Genomic DNA, 15,955 nt, shown 5'->3' with positions numbered 1-15,955 from the left:
AAAAAAAAAAAAAAAAAAAAGAATGGCTATTATCAAGAAATCAACCAATAACAAATGTTGGCAGTGGTGTGGGAAAAAAAGAACCTTCTCCACTGTTGGTGGGAGTGTAGACTGGTACAACCACTATGGAAATCAGTCTGAAGATTACTCAGAAAGCTAGGACTAAAGGTTCCATTCAACTCAGTTATTCCCTTTCTTGGGATCTTCCTAAAAGAAGTAAAAGCATCATACTACAGAGATGTATACATACCCGTGTTTATAGTGGCACAGTTTGTAATAGTCAAAGAAACAGCCCAAATTCATCAACTGATGAATGCATAATGAAGATATATTTTTTTAGACAATTTTTTAGACTACCCTGCCATAAAGAAGGTTAAGCTTGAGACATTTCTAGCTAAATGGATGCACCTTAAGGCCATACTCTTAAGTGAAATAAATCAGACAAATATGTAAATACTGCATGGTTTCTCTGGTGTGAGAAACTGAAAGTGTAAATAAAAACTGATATGTATAATAGATATTCTGAAATAGGAAGAGATTATTCAAATGGGAAGGGGAACTAGGGAGGGGGGAGGGAGGAAGGAAGGAAGGGAAAAGAAAAAATGATGAGAAAAGAAGGAAAAAATGGAAACAACATTTGTGTAAATAAAGAGGGGAAGAGAGATTGAAGGGAGGGTAGGAGAATGGGGGAAAAAAGAATCAAGTTATGTCATGTACAGGTACAGATCCCCTATGGTGAATATGATCATTATGTATACCTAAAGTGTACCAATAAACTTAATTAATTTAAATAAATAAATAAATATGTGTTCCTCAGCTGAACTTCTTGATGCTGGCTGGCTGAAAATTGGCTTTTTGACAAATGCCCAAATACTCTGGTATAAGTAAGAGTTCAGAGAAGAAACATCACAAGTTTAATTAACACAGAATCACAAATCCATTTTCTTTTCAGTCCTAACTACCTTATGGTGAAGGTATCTGTTAGGTGTTGCTGTTTTAATTTCCAGATTTAGCACTAGATTATGTTTCTCTGGAACCAGGATCTAGCTATGAGTAACAGAATCCACCTAGAATTGAATGACACCCGCTGTGTTCACCTTTATTGTTACCTTTTATGATGGGAAGTGAAATTTACTATCAACTTACAGTAGTGATACAAAGTTTTCTTTAAAATAGATTCATTTATATCTATAAAAGTGAAAAGGGCTAAGGAAATAGCAAGGAGAAAAAAAAAACCAAAAACAAAAAAACAAAAAGACAGCCAGGCGTGGTGGCACATGCCTGTAATCCCAGCACTCAGGAGGCTGAGACAGGAGGATCAATCCAAGTTCAGGATCAGCATGGGCTACAAAGTGAGCTCAAGGCCAGCCTGAACCGCAGAGCGAGACCCTGTCTCAAAAAGACAAAAAAAAAAAAAGGAAATAGCAAGGAATCCATAGTATAGGATGGGAAATCTATAAAACATCACTATATTTTTTTAGACTCACTGCACATGGGCACATAGATAAACGTAATATTGATTTGTATTATAAAATGATCTACAGATAAAAAATATTTAACATATTGATAATGTGCTCCATATGCAAATATGTCCTACATGTAAACTCAATATGCCAATTGTTCTTACATATGGTTCATATGCTAACTCTAAAATTTAATCTAGCAATGAATAATACATAGAACTGGATGGTTTGGACAAAGGACATTTGTAGACATTCCTCCTAAGAAGATATACAAATGGCCAATAAACACATACAAATACGCTTGGCATTTCTAATAATTAGGGAGATTCAAATCAAAACCACAATGCACTAACAGTGTGTGTTAGAATGGCTGTTATCAAATAAACAGAAAATAACACACATTGGTGAGGATGTGGACAAAGTGGAGCCCTCAGGCACTGCTGCGGGAATGTAAAATGTGCGGCCGCTATGGGAAATAGTGTGGCAGTTCCTTAGCAAATTAAATATAGAATTACCTCACCATCCAGCAATCCTACTTGTAGGCATAGACCCAAAAGAATTAAAAGCAGGAGTTGGAGCAGAGTCTGCACAGGACAGGGTGCTGACAGGGATTCCCACCGTGTAGTGCGCAGACTTTCAGCTCATCATCTGATTTGAACTTTTGTGTCCCACCCTCAGCTCTAGTTGGTGTCCCCATGTAGTTTCACTGTAGTTCATGCTCTCAAGAAAGTTTGTCTGTCCTTGTCTATGAGTGCGGGAGGGATCCCCACTTTGCTGGCTATGAGACAGGAAGTTGACAGGAGTTTTAAATAAGTTCCGTCACTTGCTCAAGGCCAACGGGCAAAGGAGCTGATCCACGGATTTGAACTGAGGAGCTCTGACTCCAAAGTCTGGGTGTATAACTGAGGCAGGAAGGGGACAGAACTGCAAAGCGCTGGAGGGTATGAACCTGGGAGTCACCAGCACACATGTGTGTCTAAGTCACAGGCTAAGCAGGAAATACAAGTGCAGAAGAGAACAGAAAACGGGCAACTGCACTCTTGGGTGATGGGGAGGTGCAGAGCAAATGGTTAATCAAAGGAGATGCACTCCCTGAGATGTGAGCAGGATATGCTGGAAAACTGGATAAAACCAACATGAGTAACTAAACTCCACCCTGTCCAGAGAACTCTGCCCCCCTTTAAAAAACTATGAACGATTAATGAAATTCCTTTGAAACTTCATAAGAGTGAAAAGCGTCCTTCGTGCAGGACTGCCGTGTCTGTGGAGCAGCCAATGATGCTACTCTTTCTGTGTTTCTTATCTGCAATCTCCTTATCTTATCTCCTGGTGCTCCTCCCCATCACTGCTACCATTTAGATTTCAAATGTACCCTAGAGGCCCAGGTGCTGGAGGCTTGGTAGGCAAGGAGGTGGTACTTCCATGTAGAAATCTTTAAGAGCCTGGACTTAATGAGAGGTACTGAGGTCACTGAGGGCCTGCTCTTGAAGAGGGCTGGGACTCCAGCCTCCTCCTCCATTTCTTTCTTGGCCCAATTCCCCCCTGGCATGAGGTAAACAGCTCTGCTCTGCCATAGGCTCTCACTTTGATGGCCCAAAAGCATCACATCCAACCCATGGTTTGGGACTGTCTTGGTTACTTTTCTCTCATTACTGAGACAAAATACCTGATGCCCAAAATTAAGGAAGGAAATGTTTATTTAGCTCACAGTTTGTGGAGGTTTCAGTCCATACTTGGTTGGCTCCAAGGCAGAGTGGAACATGGCAGAGGGCAACAGTTCATGGCAGTGGAACACAGCAAACAGCCAGAGCAAAAAGGGAGGAATGGCGGCAAACAGCCTCTTTTTCTCTCTTACATACACAAAATTATCCCCCCCGCCCCCCGGGCTGGTGTAGCTCTCACACCCACAATCAATCAAACTCTGAAAGCCCGCCCCATGACTGCATGAGGCTTTACGGGGCAAACCCAGGTGCAAACCATAACAGGGACCTGCAAAACTGTGAGCCAGCATAAACCTTTTCTCTTTAAAAGTTAATCACCGCCAGCATTTTTATAGTGATGGAAAGCTAATATACTCACTGACAAATCTGTGTTGCTTCTGCCTCCCTGCAAACATGACTCCACGCAAACAGGAATCCAAATCTCAGAGGACCTCAGGGCACAATTTACTCCCTCTTTGCTTCTGTGTGTGTGTTCTCTGCTCAGGGATTTCCACTAGCCCGTGACAGACTCACCTGTGTCCGCTGGTGACTCCCAGGGTCACACCCTCCAGCCCGGACCTCTATCCTCAGATGTCGTTCCTCCACTTGAATGTCTAACGGGTGTTTCCAGACTAGAACCCTCAAATCTGTACTTTTGGGTGGCAGGGACTGCAGGAGGGACACGGGAAGGGAAGGATGTTAGTATTGAGAGGACAATGGAAGTGTAAAAATGACCTGCTGTGGTCACCACATAGGGGCAAAGGAGGAAGTAACTGAGGGCTGGTGGTAGGGGTGTCGGGAACCTGGACTAGGGTCAGAGGACAAGGAGGTTTCTTCTGCCAGTACTCATAAATGCCACCTTGACATCTCTGTCCCCTCCGCTGCCTTTCCCTCCTCCAACAAGCCAAGCTCTTCCAAAACTCAGGGCCTGGTGCTGGTAGAGCTGCTTCTGCAGGAACTCTCCTCCTGCAGTGTGCCTCCTCAGGCCTCAGTCTCAGGTCACTCCCTCTGTGCCACAGAGCACCTTGTCCCCACCTCCACTTTTCCCGCATGCTTGATTTTTTTCACAGCCCTCGCTGTCATCTGGAATACTAATATACATGATTATTTGCTTCTTTTTGTCTCACGTTTGCTTTTTAATCTATATTAGAGCAAGGACTGAGTCTTGTCTGGGCCTGTATTAATAGCATCTAACATAGCCCCTGACACAAAACTGGTTCTCATAATTAGTTATTAAATGAAACAAAATTATGTGATTTAAAAGGATTTGGAGGAGGCAGGCAGGTGGTCACATGCAGTTTTAGGGCTAAAAAAGCAAATAAAGCAAGACATGGGGCTCGAATGTACACACCCTGGCTGGTTCTCAGTTCTGCCCCAGAACCATCGCAGAAAGGTCCTTTCCCCCGAATATCAAGACGCCCACCCGCCCTGTCCACCTCTGCCAGCTCCCCTCCCCAGGCCGCGTCTCTCCAGGTCCAGATTTCACCCTCTTTGCCCCGTTCCTCCCTGACTGAAATCCAGACATACTCTTCAGGGCACCAGTGGGGCTCATCCCCGACCGACCGCAACAACCAGCTTTGGCAAAATAGGGGCGGAGTGGGGCTGGGCGGGGCTGGGCTGGGCGGGGCGGGCGCGTCCCAGAGACGGAGCTGCCTCCTGTAGTCCGTACTTCTGCAAGCGGCAGACGGCCAGGCTGGACTGGAACCATGGCCAAGTTCAGGGTGAGGGTGTCCACCGGGGAGGCCTGCGGGGCTGGCACTTGGGACAAAGTGTCTGTCAGCATCGTAGGGACCCAAGGAGAAAGCCCCCCACTGCCCCTGGACCACCTGGGCAAGGAGTTCACCCAGGGCACTGTGAGTGTGGCAGGAGGCGGGTGAGGGCGAGGGGCGTGGGGAGCAGGGGTGGAGGTGGAGGGTGGACGCCCCTCCACACACTAAACCTCCCCCACCCCAAGGAGGAGGACTTCGAGGTGATGCTCCCGGAGGACGTGGGCACCGTGCTGCTGTTGCGCGTGCAAAAGGCGCCCCCGCCGCTGCCCAGCCCGCTTGGGCCCCTGCGCCCCGACGCCTGGTTCTGCCGCTGGTTCCAGCTGGAGCCGCCACGGGGCGCCCCGCTTGTCTTCCCCTGTTACCAGTGGCTGGAGAGGGCGGGGACCCTGGTGCTGCGGGAGGGGGCAGGTGAGGGGAGAGCATCGGGTGGCAGGGACTGCAGGAGGGACACGGGAGGGGAAGGATGTTAGTACTGAGAGAAGGACAACGGAAGTGTAAAAATGACCTGCTGTGGTCACCACATAGGGGCAAAGGAGGAAGTAACCGAGGGCTGGTGGTAGGGGCGAGGGGAACTGGACTAGGGTCAGAGGACAAGGAGGTTTCTTTTGCCCCTTCCCACCCAAGCTCTCCTCCCACAGCCAAGGTCTCCTGGGCAGATGACCACCCCATACTGGAGCACCAGCGCCGGGAAGAGCTGCAGGCCAAGCAAAAGATGTACTGGTGAGGAGGGGGATAAAGGAGACCAGTAAAGCATGAGCATGACAGGCAGCCTGGGGCCCCTGGAACAACACAGACTAAAGCCCCTGTCTAGTCCTTTCCTACGAAGGGTGCTTCCGGGACTAGCACCCTCTCAGCACCAGCTGGGAATACTGCCTCTCAAACCTACTGACTCAGACCTTGGGGAGGCCAGCAACCTCGGTCCTAAGCCTTTCCTGTGACTCTGGCTGCCCACTGAAGTTTGAATCACTGCTCTGAGCGCCATCCCTTCCTTCCCGTGGGGATTTTTCACACATCAGCTTGTTATGTCTTCCTGAAATGTGGACAGAACCAGAAATGCACCACTCAATCCCCGGGAAGCCCACCTTCCAGGGCAGGCAGGTAGTGAGAGGGGGCTCTTTTTCTGCTCTGGGCTCAGCAATTGGGGTCACAGAGGGGAGCTGGTCTGAGAGGCTATGCTGGCGAAGGATGGAGCTGCAAATGAGCTGGGGCCGTGGGTCAGGATTCCTGAGGCAGACATCGAGGAGCTGTGCTCAGGTGAGGATTCTCAGAAGACCTTGATCTTGGTCTTGGCTGCTGCCTGAAGCTTGGGCTTCAGGCTCTTGCTCCACAAATCTGGGGATGAGGCAGCCATGGGCTTATTTGGTTCCCAGTGATTCTATGTGTGTCATGAATTATACCCCTGAGAAAATCATTACATTAAATCTCACAGCAGCAGTCCCAGGGGAGGGGCAGATATTGAGGTCTGCGGTATCTGTGGAGATACCAGGGCCGTTGTAATCTCTGCTAAAAGGAACTATGAGATATTAGGCAAGTCAGTAATTTTTTTGATCTTTATTTCCTTTTGCAAAGGAAACCAAGAATACCAGTCTCCTTAGGGTTTTTGGGTGGAACAAATGAGAAAATAGTTAAGAATGCGGCTCATCAACTGTTGCTGTCTGCACAGACGTGTTCAGTTACTACTGTTCCTGTCTGCAGGTCACTCTGCTTTCCTGTCTGGGCCTGGGACAGCTAGTAATGTGACCCCACAAGATTGAAAACTTTTAGCGTTATTTTGTGGTTTTTAGTGATATTATTCATGACTTGATTGTGCAGTGCTGGAGTATAGACTGCAAGTAAAATATAGACGTTGCCAATAATAGTATTTCAACCTACCTAAACACACACATGCCTGTGAAGAGAGGTGCCTGTTATTGTTTTAAAAACATGTAAAGCCAGGCGTGGTGGTGCACGCCTGTAATCCCAGCACTCAGGAGGCTGAGGCAGGAGGATCATTGCGAGCTCCAGACCAGCTGGGCTATAAAGTGAGCTCAAGGCCAGCCTGAACTGCATAGTGAGAGCTTGTCTCAAAAAAAAAATTAGGAAAAAAAAATGTAAATTTTCATATTTCATTATTAAACTTGGGCTTGTATTATTTCATAAAATAATTTAATAAGTTAAAATATTAAAAAATAAAGGAGGTTTGTTACTTATATATATCAACTATATTACATATTTTATATGCAGCCCAAGACAATTCTTCACTGAGTGTGGCCCAGGCAAGCCATAGAGTTGGGCATGCGCAGTCTAGATCCTTAGTACTTAAAAATGAGGCATCAGATCCACAGCCTCCTCATCCCTCATGGGTTTGTTAGAAAATGCAAGCTTGGGTCCATCCCAGGTCTACTAAGTCAGAATCTGCAGTTTGGGTCCATCCCAGGTCTACTAAGTCTTGGGTCCATCCCAGGTCTACTAAGTCAGAATCTGCAGTTTATCAACATCCCCAGGTTACTCAGGGGCTGTAAAGTTTGAGAGGTAGGGTTTGCCCACCCCCTGGTGATGGTGTGCTTGACTTGCAAATGAAGTTTGAACCCTAAAGCCATTTTTGAATGAACTGAAGGGTGAATGTGTGAGAGGATGGGCTAGGGATACTCAATTCACTTGGACAGGAATTTGCCATTTAACCCGAAGGTCTTTGGCCATATGGCTGGCCTGAAAATGAGATGTAGACATTCCTTATTCCAGGGCAGAGTAAATTGCTGTGGCTCCCTAGCTATGGAGGCTGGTGTAGCTGCCAAAAGCAACTGAAACCAGCAGGGCAGCCTGGCTTCAGGACAGCCAACCTCTGTAAATGGCATTGATGTTAGTCAGGAATTAAATGGTGGAATGAACAAAAACTGACTCCAACTTATAGAAAGATGGAGAGGGAATTTGTCAGCAGGACACAAAGGTGCTTACAGAGGTATATCCAGAAAGTGTAGCCAGACCTCAGGCCATAGGCAACCTCCTCCTGGGTGCTTCTCTCTCTCCCTTCCCTCCCCTCCCCTCTCCTCCTCTCCCCTCCCTTCTGCTCTTGTCATCTTCCCTTCCCTCCTCTCCCCTCCCCCGACTTCCCTTTCCTTTCCGTCCCCTCCTCTCCCATACCTTCCCTTCTCTTCTCTTCCCTTTTCTTCTCTTCCTTTCTCTTCCCTCCCCTCCCCTGGCCTCCCCTTGCCTTCACTTTCCTTCCCCTGTCTTCCTTTTCTTCCCTTTCCTTCTCTCCCACCTAGTCCCTTCCTATCCCCTTCCTTCCCCTTCCTTTCTCTTCCTTTCCCCCTAGATCAGCTTCCTGTGGTTCCCAATCCACACAGTGGGAAACTTATAGCTCACAGTCCCTATGTTCATGTGCTATACTCCAAATATCCAGAGAGAAAGAGACCACCTCTCTAATTCGGCTTTCACCTCAAATTCCCTGAGAAGGACTCTGATTAGCCCAGCTCTGGTCAAATGCTTAACTCTGGACTAATCAATTGTGACCAGGGAGAAGCCTCACTGTGAGAAATTCAGGGGTCCCCTGCGGTCTTGCAGGCCAAGGGGAAGTACAGATCCCAGGGAGGTCTCTGCTCAAAGAAGAGAGCTGGCCCTGACCAAGGCCCCTGAAGGCACTCCTCTGCCGGAATCCAGGGGCTCCCTGAGGCTTCTTGCTGATCACCTGCCTTTTCCACTCTCTAGGTGGAAGACCTACCTCCCAGGCTGGCCTCACTGCCTGGGTGAGGAGACTGTGAAAGATCTGGACCTCAATGTCAAGTACTCTATAGTCAAGAAAGCCAAGTTTTCCCTGAAATTAGGCTCTGGGTGAGAATGTCCACCTTGTCCTGTCCCTAGGCCTCAGATGTTCTACCACCCCTGCTTCTGCCCTCCCCTGTTTAGTCACCATCAGTGACACGGGTCACACAGTCCTGCCTCCTCCCAATTCCCACAGGGCAGTGGTAACCTTAGAGAAGTGGCTACCTCAGACCCTGGAATCTGCTTTAGAATCTGGTTTAGAATCCCAGAAGAGACTAAAGTGATTGACTGGGTCTCCCAGGGCCTCTTGCCTCCATCCAACTCCTTGCATGCCCTGGCAGGGTTGCAGAGCTAAAACTCAAGGGGCTGCTGGACCGCACAGGGCTTTGGAGGAGTCTGAGGGAGATGAAAAGGATGCTCAACTTCCGGAGGTCTCCAGCAGGCGGTGAGGAGCTTGGGTCATGACTTCTGACCTTTTCCCTTGGGTATCAGCTTCCATGGCTAGCCAGAGTTCAGAAAACCAAGCACCAATCTATTGTGTGACTCTGGGCAGGCCCCTACCCTCTCCTAGACCTCACATTCCCCACAGAGACAAAAGAAGGTGTGGACTGGGGTGACCCCTGACCACCTAATCCAAAAGACATTTCTTGAGCTACTGTCCGTCAGGCACTGGATTGGGGCTGTGGACACTGCTTGAGTCCACAGGACCCACAGTAAAGCAGGCCAGAGGTTATTAATTAGACTCAAAATTGTACCCTTGGTGCCACTTGCAAGACATGCTCATTGGCTCTAGGAGTGTGTAAAAGGGAGACCCACCCTCACCTGGAGGAGGCCCTGGAAAGCTCTCTCTGAAGGTTGGGTAGGCATTCACAGTGCCAAGATGGGACAGGCGGAAGCAAGCATTTCAGGCTCAGAGCACAGCAAAGAGAAAGACCCTGAAGAGGGAAGGACTGACCTTTCGGGGAGAGAAAGAACACCACCATGGCCAGAGCAGATTGAGTAAGGGCGGGAAGGTCAGAAAGGAAGCAGGAGAGGTGACCAGGTCCCAGTGGTGCAGGATCATGTGGACCATGGCAGGCCTTTCCTCAGTGCAGAGCCAGGCTATGTCGTGGAGCCAGCTGGGGAATAATATGGGCAAATGTGCTCTGTGGGGTGGGTAAAGGGCAAGAATGGAAACAGGAGGGTGAGCCAGGAGTCTCTGGCTATGGTCAGCAGGGATGGTGGCCTCAGCAAGGCAGTGGACAAAGGGACAGAGTCACAGATGGACTAAGAGGCAGGGAGGGCAGAAAGCTGATGGGACTTGATGGGGGAGGCCCTGCGAAGGTGGGTCCCCGATGGATGGAGTTGCCACTCCCCACGATGCCAGGCCTGAGCTGGAAGAAGAGCCCACATAGGGTCTTTAATATGTTGCATTCGATTCCAGTGAGTCATCCAGGAGAATGTCAGCTAGATGGTGGGGCAGCAGGCTGGGGACCAGTTTGCTGGCTGGTGAGAGGGCAGTGACTGAAGCTGAGTGGGTGGAGGAAGATACACCCCGAGGAAGATAGGGCAGCCAGGATGGGCCCAGAAGGGAACTCCACTGTGAAAGTCAGGAGGAGATCTGTTGGAGCTGAGGTGACTGGTCCCCATGTTCCACCATCCCCCTGCAGAGTACGTATTTAAACACTGGCAGGAGGACTCCTTCTTCGCCTCCCAGTTCCTGAATGGACTCAACCCTGTCCTGATCCGCCGCTGTCGCTCACTCCCAAAGAACTTCCCCGTCACCGATGCCATGGTGGCCCCAGTGCTGGGCCCTGGGACCAGTCTGCAAGCTGAGTTGGAGGTGAGATTGTGGGGTCCAGGCTGTGCAGTCTTATCTTGGCACCTTTAGGGCCACACCCTACTGGAGAGGGAGGATGCACTCACATTTGTTAGGGACCTAGTATATGCTGCATGGCACAAACACCATCTCCCAAAAGACAGTCTTCTCCCAGCCCTGAGCCCTCTCCCCACTACGTGCCCTTCATCCTTTAGAAAGCCAGGTAGCAGCCCCAACGCCTCTACTTTCTTCCACAGAGGGGGTCCATATTCTTGGTAGATCACGGCATCCTCTCCGGCCTCAAAACCAATGTCATCAATGGAAGGCCTCAGTTTTCAGCAGCCCCGATGACCCTGCTGTACCAGCACCCAGGAGGTGGACCCTTGCTGCCCCTTGCCATCCAGGTCCGCCAGGGAAGGGGCAGGGGTGGGGAGGGTCCCACTGAATGATTTGCAGATACTCACAGTTGCCTCTTCCCCCACGGGTCCTCAACCCCAGCTCAGCCAGACTCCCGGGCCCGACAGCCCCATCTTCCTGCCCAGTGATGAGAAGTGGGACTGGCTGCTGGCCAAGACCTGGGTGCGCAATGCTGAGTTCTCTGTGCATGAGGCCCTCACACACCTGCTGCATGCGCACCTGCTGCCCGAGGTCTTCACCCTGGCCACACTGTGCCAGCTGCCCCACTGCCACCCACTCTTCAAGGTTAGTGGCTCAGCCTATGGCTGAGTCTATGGGCTCCTGCACCTTGTCCTGGCCCTCACAGCCCCTCTTCTAAGCAGCCTCTCCCAGGTGGCCCTGTCTGTCTGGGTGGCCCTGTCAGGGCAGTGAGGGCTGGGATGTGGAGGCTTTGCTGCACTGCGGCAGCATCTCCCTCCCCCGGGAGCCCCCTTCTTGGCAGACCCTGAGCTGGGGGAAAGGTGAATATTGTGCCCCAGAGAGGCTTCCTTCTAAAGCAAACCCGATGGGATTGGCTACCCCTGAAGAAGCCCAAATCCCAGGGCAGGGGAGCCCTGGACCTAGCAGATGCAAAGGTGAACACAGGGCTTTCAGAGACCAACAGGTTTTCTGCAGCTCATTCCGGGGTTGGGGGAGTCCTGAGTGGGAGAACCATGTACTCTGGAGTGGGCACTGCAAGTCAGCTGGGCCCCTGGAGCCTTCAGATGACACAGACTCATTTCTCCCTCAGACTTGCATCTCCTCTGAGGACAGAACTTCATCCTCCCCAGGCTGTCTGGTTCCTATTTAGATGGTCTCCTGGGTCCTGCATGCAGGCCCTCCCTTGTGCTATTCATTCTGCACTAATTCTGGCTATCTACAGCTCCCACGGTCTGGCACTCAGAGATGGGCTCTGGAGCACAGTTCCACCATGGTGCTTTGCCTGCCTGTGGGTTAGGAAATCATGGTGTTCATCAAAATAGCACCATCATTTGACAAAATGATCTGGTACCCAACATGCCAGGGGGCAGGGGTACAGAACAAGATGCTGAAGGATTTCAGCTCCCATCTCTGGGTCTGGAGAGCTGACTCTTATTCTAAGCCATTCCCTCTGGCCCGTTATCTCTTTCTGGCTGACTTACAGGGCAGATGCCTCTCTGGAGAAGATCTGGGGTGATCTCCAGCTCTTCTGTCTCTTGTCCCTTACAGCTGCTGATTCCACACACAAGGTACACTCTGTACATCAACACGCTAGCCCGAGAGCAGCTCATCGCCCCCGGGAAGGTGGTGGACAGGGTAAGAGCTGCCTTAGGGAGGGTGTGGGGTGGGACACTCCTTCCATTGGACAAATCCAGGGTTCTGAGGTGAGATTGACCTTTGGGTGTGCTACCTCCTGCTTCTGGAGAAAGGTACTAGTGCCAGGAGTCCTGTTTCCCAGTCTACAGGCCTTGGCATTGGGGGATTCTCTGAGCTGATCCAGAGGAACATGGAGCAGTTAACCTATTCAGTCCTATGTCTGCCTGAAGACATCCGAGCCCGCGGAGTTGAAGACATCCCAGACTACTACTACCGAGATGATGGCCTGCGGATCTGGGAGGCAGTGGAACAGTGAGGGGGCTGTCCCTAGGGATCCAGGAGGAGGGGAAGGCGGGAAGACTCGTATGGAGGGGAGGAGGAGGGATGGGTGTGAGGACAGTGGGCAGGGGCACTTCCCAGACAGGGTCAGGACTGGAGGCAGGGACTGAACCCAGGTGTACCCTGCAGATTTGTCTCTGAAATAATCGGCATCTACTACCCAAGCGACGCATCTGTCCGAGATGACCGAGAGCTCCAGGCTTGGGTGAGGGACATCTTCTCCAATGGTTTCCTGGGCCGGGAGAGCTCAGGTATGTGGACCTCTGCCCTTGAGCCCTACACTTAGGCCTCTGCAGGTAGGTCCTCAGGACCCCAGCAGCCTCAGCCCTGGCCCTGCTCTCTCCACAGGTATGCCCTCCTCACTGGATACCCAGGAAGCCCTGATCCGATACCTTACCATGGTAATATTCACCTGCTCAGCTAAGCATGCCGCGGTCAGTTCAGGCCAGGTAGGAAAGGTCAGCACTAGGGTGGCTGGGGGGAGAGAGTTGGCTCCTCAACCTTATTCTGCCTTCTCGGCCCTCAGTTTGATTCCTGTGTTTGGATGCCCAACTTACCACCCACCATGCAGCTGCCACCACCCACTTCTAAAGGTCAGGCCAGGCCTGAGGGTTTCATCGCTACCCTCCCCCCAGTCAATGCTACATGTGACATCATCATCACCCTCTGGTTGCTGAGCCAGGAACCTGGAGACCGAGTGAGTACAGGGCTGGCAGTCCGGCCAGGCCAGCAGAGGCAGGTCGGGTGTTCCTTACCCTCCTGGGCCCTCAGGCAGCTCAGCCTGTCACCCCACTGAACTGTCCCAAGAGACACATGAGCCTTGGACATCTCACCGTGTCAAGTAGCCAAACAGTGTGGTGATGTGGGGAGTCATCCTTACTGCAGAAGCAATATGGGATTGTGCTCCTTTAAAACTTAAGAGAGCTGGGCTTGGTGGCACACACCTGTAATCCCAGTATTCAGGAGGCTGAGGCAGGAGGATCACTATGAATTCAAGGACAACCTGAGCTACAGAGTTCAAGAGCAGCCTGGAAAATATAGCAGGACACTGTTTCAAAAAATCAAAAAATTAAAATACAAAACAAAAATAAAGAAAACCTTGGAATTAAAAATCCTGAAGAGCTTCCTGCCCATTATCTTCCCTTGGAGAAGATAGTTTATGGAAAGGGGCATGGATTAGGCTCAATGGGAGGTTGTTTCGGGGCCCCAGGGTAAGAGCTATGGGTCAGAGCTGGCTGAGGCAGGTCATGGGAATCTCAGCAGCCTACTCACCCAGCCTTGTGTGTCTCCCCAGAGGCCCCTGGGCACATACCCAGACGAGTACTTCACGGAGGAGGCCCCGAAGCAGAGCATCACCACCTTCCAGAGCCACCTGGCACAGATTTCCCAGGACATCAGGAGGCGGAACCAGGGCCTGGATCTGCCTTACACCTACCTGGACCCTCCCCTCATTGAGAACAGCGTCTCTATCTAAATCCCCAGAGAACACATCCCTGGATGACGTTTGTCTCTTTGACCACTTTGCTGTAGCCTAACTGGCACCCAGAGGAAAAGACTCCCCGGAAAAATAGGTCCCTCTGTGCCTCTCCTGGGACAACCAAAGCCCATGTAATTCATGTGCCTACACACGTGTGTGCATGTGCACACACACATGCATGCACGTGCACATGCATGCATATACCCACCAGAGAGATAAAATCAAAATAGAGCCAGGCATGGTGGCACATGCCTGTAATCCCAGCTACTGGGAGGCTGAAAGAGGATCACAAGCTTGAGGCCAGCCTTGGCAACTTAGAGAGATCCTGTCTCAGAATAAAAAGGCCTGGGAGGGAGCGGGTGGGGTAGCTCAGTGGTAAAGTGCTTGCCTAGCATGTCCAAGGCCCAGTACTTCTTGAAAAAAAAAAAAAAAGATACAGAAAACAGACCCTCATGGGACAGTGTCACAAAGCCCTCTCAAACCCCTGACTCAAGAGAAGTCGTCATATAGGCTGCTCAGCGACATAAGGAGTGACTCAGTCCAAACCTGCCCAAGAGGTTGGTAGTGACCTATTTCCCTGCTTTAAAAGTAATAAAGCCCTGGAAAAGGGTCCCTGGCAGGCAGTGCTCATCGGCTTTCCCAGAACTTCCCCCAAGTGAATTGTAAACCAAGTTTCATTTCCAGAGAATCAGAAAATAGTAATATAATCACCAGTCAGAACTTGCCTTCTAGATTCTGTCTTCAACAAGGAACTCCAACATTTTATATAAATTCTTCAATTCTATTTTTCTTTTTGGGGGGCTCAAAGTCAGAGAGCATTCATTAAAGTAGTCAATGAGCCCTTTTGATTTCACCTAATGATTCTCATTTCTGTCTCATATTGCAGACATTAATGCTTTGGGTTTTTTTTTTTTTGAGACAGGGGCTCGCTATGCAGTTCAGGCTGACCTTGAGCTCACTTTTTAGCCCAGGCCGGTCTCAAACTCACCACAATGCTCCTGCCTCAGCCTCCCGAGTGCTGGGGTTACAGGCGTGTGCCACCACACCCGGCTAGAATGCTTTGGGTTTTTAGCTTCACTAAAATATTTTTTATGAAATAATGGACAAAATGCAATATATAGGCTGTACTTACATGTGTACAATCAGCAGATTCAGTAGACCAGTGCTTTGGAAAGGGCAGCATAGACTGGCAAGTAGTAGTTGAACAATTCAGTGCAGATTGAGACTGTACCAAAAGTGATTTAAAGCTCTGGATCTGTTAAAATTATTTGATTTCAACCAATAAATAATTCCTACTCACATAAGCCAATAAAGGAGTTCATGGGTCCAAAACTGAGTGCTTTGAGGAATTACAGTTAAACTGTACCATCTCAGGAAAGACCAGAAATCCAGGAAGCCCTGGGTAACCTAGGCACAAGAATAAATGCACATTCTCCCAGACACTGTGATGGAACTCTGATACCCCCACGATTTTTTGTCCTTGATTTACCTTCTTTGGCAAGACATGGTGGCACACACCTACGATCCCAGGACTCAGGAGGATGAGGCAGGAGGATTGCTGTGAATTCGAGGCCAGCCCGGGCTACATGGTGAGCTTAAGACCAGACTGAATTACAGAGCAAGGCCCTGTCTCACAAAGAAAAGACCTTCTTTGGTATTCAGAGTCCATGAGGGAAGGTCCCTTTGACTTACCTTGGCATGGCAGGGACCACAATTCTGCAGAGAGGTTATGCTTACCACGTATCTCATGTACTTCTCTGTAACATCCTCCAGCCAACCTTTCAGTTAGGTTGGGGCCATGAGACTAATAATGGTCAATAGACTGTGCAAAGAAGTGATGTCTTCCAACAGCAGGTAGTTGTGAGCTGGGGTGCCTCCCGCGCCCTGCCTCTGTCGTGCATGGCCACCTTGCAGGTGTGTTCCAGGTGATGTGAGCC

At 50.1% G+C, this 15,955-nt stretch overlaps 1 protein-coding gene across 1 annotated transcript; it reads left to right on the top strand.

Annotated features, from left to right (window-relative positions):
- The first annotated feature begins 4,818 nt into the window (after positions 1 to 4,818).
- On the top strand, positions 4,819 to 14,111 carry Alox15b (arachidonate 15-lipoxygenase, type B). Its single transcript, XM_005399438.2, has 14 exons — positions 4,819 to 5,016; positions 5,118 to 5,340; positions 5,571 to 5,652; positions 8,620 to 8,742; positions 9,015 to 9,118; positions 10,323 to 10,495; positions 10,729 to 10,875; positions 10,970 to 11,173; positions 12,116 to 12,202; positions 12,345 to 12,514; positions 12,671 to 12,792; positions 12,890 to 12,990; positions 13,068 to 13,238; positions 13,836 to 14,111. Exons 1-14 carry the CDS (start codon positions 4,870 to 4,872, stop codon positions 14,013 to 14,015), a joined length of 2,034 nt encoding a protein of 677 aa, XP_005399495.1. The 5' UTR covers positions 4,819 to 4,869; the 3' UTR covers positions 14,016 to 14,111.
- Positions 14,112 to 15,955: the final 1,844 nt, after the last annotated feature.

This window comes from Chinchilla lanigera, unplaced genomic scaffold, assembly GCF_000276665.1.
Source record: "Chinchilla lanigera isolate Chin_1 unplaced genomic scaffold, ChiLan1.0 scaffold00066, whole genome shotgun sequence".
NCBI lineage: Eukaryota > Metazoa > Chordata > Mammalia > Rodentia > Chinchillidae > Chinchilla > Chinchilla lanigera.
This window is presented reverse-complemented; position numbering and strand designations above follow the sequence as displayed.

What these genes read in the sequence shown, in the direction of transcription:
- Alox15b (XM_005399438.2), top strand. Translation starts at nt 4,870, where the DNA reads ATGGCCAAGTTCAGGGTGAGGGTGTCCACCGGGGAGGCCTGCGGGGCT. An exon ending in GCCAAGCAAAAGATGTACTG is followed by an intron (nt 5,653 to 8,619) that starts GTGAGGAGGGGG and finishes TCCACTCTCTAG; the next exon opens with GTGGAAGACCTACCTCCCAG. An exon ending in GCCAGGAACCTGGAGACCGA is followed by an intron (nt 13,239 to 13,835) that starts GTGAGTACAGGG and finishes GTGTCTCCCCAG; the next exon opens with AGGCCCCTGGGCACATACCC.